The following is a 2,848-nucleotide window of genomic DNA, read 5'->3' on the forward strand; positions in this document are numbered from 1 at the left end:
AACGTTACAAACATAGTAAGTTTATAACTTTAGAAACATAGTATATGTCATAATTGATGTTGTATATGCACCAAAAAGATATGATATTGAGTAACTTTACTTAAAATCAATTCCATTTTCCACAAAAGATGGTAACATCATTGGACAATGATATGGAGGTATTTGAGTCAATGTTACATTTGTTTTGTGTTATGGAGGTATTTGAATCAATGTTACATTTGTTTTGATTATATGTAGTTGTCGATGGACCTTTGTGCTAGAGCTCAAAAAATATTATGTACATCTATGCCATTAACAAAAGTTAAATAAAGTAAATGGATTACGAGTTGGGAATAATTGGACATTTCTCTGAAGATCCCCCCATCCTTCTAATAATTGTAGGTTACTTACTTACTTACTCAAGGGTTAGTAGAGTAGACTTTTGATTTGTTTTATACGTCATAAAGTTGCGCGTCCTTTGTAACTCTGCATTTGTTTTTCTTTTAATTCCTTGGGAGTCAACAGTACATGTGGCCTTGCTCATAGCCACACAATGAATGGGCCCATTCATAGTTGGACTATTATCATTCTCCACATTTGTTTACTTATCGTAGAGAGCAAGTTTGCAGAGAGGGTTACTTATACTTCGATTGCTCCGCCCTTCAATTGAGGAAGATGGTGTTGTAGGATTCAGTGTTACTTACATTCATTCCACCATCTACTTTTGGAAGTATTTAATGGAGACACTATGGAGCATCATCTTCCTAGCTTCTTTGGCAACAACTCTCATTGTGTTATGGCTAGGACATATTACATGGGCGAGGAGGAGGAGGAGGAGATGGCGTACCCTCCCACCAGGCCCCTTCCCATTTCCCATTCTCGGCAACCTTCCACATTTAATGATTGCAGGTGGGAACCGGCACCGATACTTTGCTAGGCTTGCCAAGGAATATGGTCCCATATTTTCTCTTCAGCTCGGATCCACACCTGTCATTGTCTTGTCGAGCCCATCCCTTGCTCGCGCTGTCCTTCAGACTCACGACAAGACGTTTGCGAGCCGTCCTCCCCTCATCAATGCGAGGCTCCTCATGGGTGATGAGTATGGGGAAAAGATTGTGACTTTGCTCCCTTATGCCGATGAATGGAAAGAGCTTCGGAAGCTTTACATCGACCAACTGTTTACTCCACGCCGGATCGGAGAGTTCCAGATGGATATAGTCCCCCACGAGATTCGTCGGCTTATCGAGACTCAGCTCGTTCCCGCGAGCCATGCGGGTGATGCCATCAATCTAACAGCTTGCATCGAGAGACTGATTGAGGACATCATCTGCCGTATCATAGTCCGTCAAAGGTCTGAGAATTTCTTCCATGAGTCTACGACAAACATTGGGACACATTTGAGCCTGTCAAGCCTCATTCATGGCCTCACAGATTTACTTGGAGCTCCTCTTGTGAGCGAGTTCTTACCCTTCCTGGGGTTTCTGGATTACAAGACAAAGGCGGCGATGAGAAAGTGGAAATCTGGGTTCGACAGTTTCATGGATGGCGTCATCAGTGAGCGGGAGAAGGATCCGGTAGTCGTCAAGGACTTGGCTAGAGACATACTCGACGTGCTGTTGCTGCCGGAAAACAAATTGAGTAGAGGGGTTATCAAGGCCCTCATAATGGTGAGCGATATACCAATCTCTCTAATTTTTTAGTTCAGGTCAAATGAAAGGACCGTAATGTTTTTGTTTTCTTGCTTGCTACTTGCAGGAGCTATTCACCGCTGGGAGCCATGCAATAGGCACCACCATCGACTGGGCCATGTCCGAAGTTTTGTCTTGTCCGCGTGTCACACAAAAGCTTCGAGAGGAGTTGAATATGGTCGTTGGGCGAGATGGGTATGTTGAGTTCTCACACATCGCACGCCTACCGTACTTGCACGCCGTTGTGAAGGAAACATTGCGCTTGCATCCTCCCTCGCCTCTCATGTTCCCTCACATGTCCCTTGACGCATGTCAAGATGTGGGAGGCTATGCGATCCCCAAGGGTACGCGGGTCTTCATCAATGTCTGGGCAATTGCCCACGATCCCGAGGTATGGATCGATGACCCCGACAAGTTCTCACCCGAGCGGTTCTTTGAAAATGGCTATACCTCTAAGGATTTGAAAGGGCAACATTTTGAGCTCCTCCCATTCGGTTCGGGGAGAAGGATGTGCCCCGGTATAAATCTTTCCCTTCCTATATTAGATATCACACTCGCAAACTTACTTCATGCATTTGATGATTGGGAGCTTGTGCTCCCTCCTGGACAAAGCTCCTTAGATATGTCGGATGAATGTGGGATTGTTTGTCGCCGTGTTCAACCTCTCATTGCTTTACCTAGAAAAAAGGACATTATATAAATCCCAAAAAATTTGACATCCCTAATCTCAAGAATTGTATGGATAGAAAAAAGGACATTATATAAATCCCAAAAAATTTGACATCCCTAATCTCAAGAATTGTACATCCATAATGTTATGAAAGTTGGAATCTCCCGCATCTTCCTTTGACGTCAAAGCTCCTCACACATGTCTAATAAAAGTGTAGTTGTTTGTCATCATGCTCATCATCCATTGTTGTACTTTCAAAAAAGTTTATTCCATAATAGGGAAGAAATTTAACATCTCTTAGCTAAAGAATCGTACATCCATAATGTATAAATGTTGGAATCCACCCCAACCAATACTTGATTTGAAGGTTGAACACTCATCAACCACACGTTGGGTGTAGAATCCTAGTTTTGTTGAGCCATTGGAACCAAGAGTTACTCACGGGAGAAATTGGACGGTATGTGGGCATGCTTTATAAATTCATCGACCTAGTTGGAATTAATATTAGAAT

At 43.1% G+C, this 2,848-nt stretch overlaps 1 protein-coding gene across 1 annotated transcript; it reads left to right on the plus strand.

The window, feature by feature from the left end:
• Positions 1–696: 696 nt before the first annotated feature.
• LOC147855368 (cytochrome P450 750A1-like) lies at positions 697–2,564 on the plus strand. Its single transcript, XM_087330776.1, has 2 exons — positions 697–1,646; positions 1,735–2,564. Exons 1-2 carry the CDS (start codon positions 717–719, stop codon positions 2,365–2,367), a joined length of 1,563 nt encoding a protein of 520 aa, XP_087186902.1. The 5' UTR covers positions 697–716; the 3' UTR covers positions 2,368–2,564.
• The last annotated feature ends 284 nt before the right edge of the window (positions 2,565–2,848 follow it).

Source organism: Azolla caroliniana, unplaced genomic scaffold (genome assembly GCF_043228905.1).
Source record: "Azolla caroliniana isolate FFs.n. ecotype wild unplaced genomic scaffold, voAzoCaro1.0.p SCAF_14, whole genome shotgun sequence".
Classification (NCBI taxonomy): domain Eukaryota; kingdom Viridiplantae; phylum Streptophyta; class Polypodiopsida; order Salviniales; family Salviniaceae; genus Azolla; species Azolla caroliniana.

Excerpts from the sequence above, each read along its gene's own strand:
- LOC147855368 (XM_087330776.1), top strand. The coding sequence starts at position 717 with ATGGAGACACTATGGAGCATCATCTTCCTAGCTTCTTTGGCAACAACT. Across the intron at positions 1,647-1,734 it reads TTATCAAGGCCCTCATAATG|GAGCTATTCACCGCTGGGAG; the intron begins GTGAGCGATATA and ends TGCTACTTGCAG.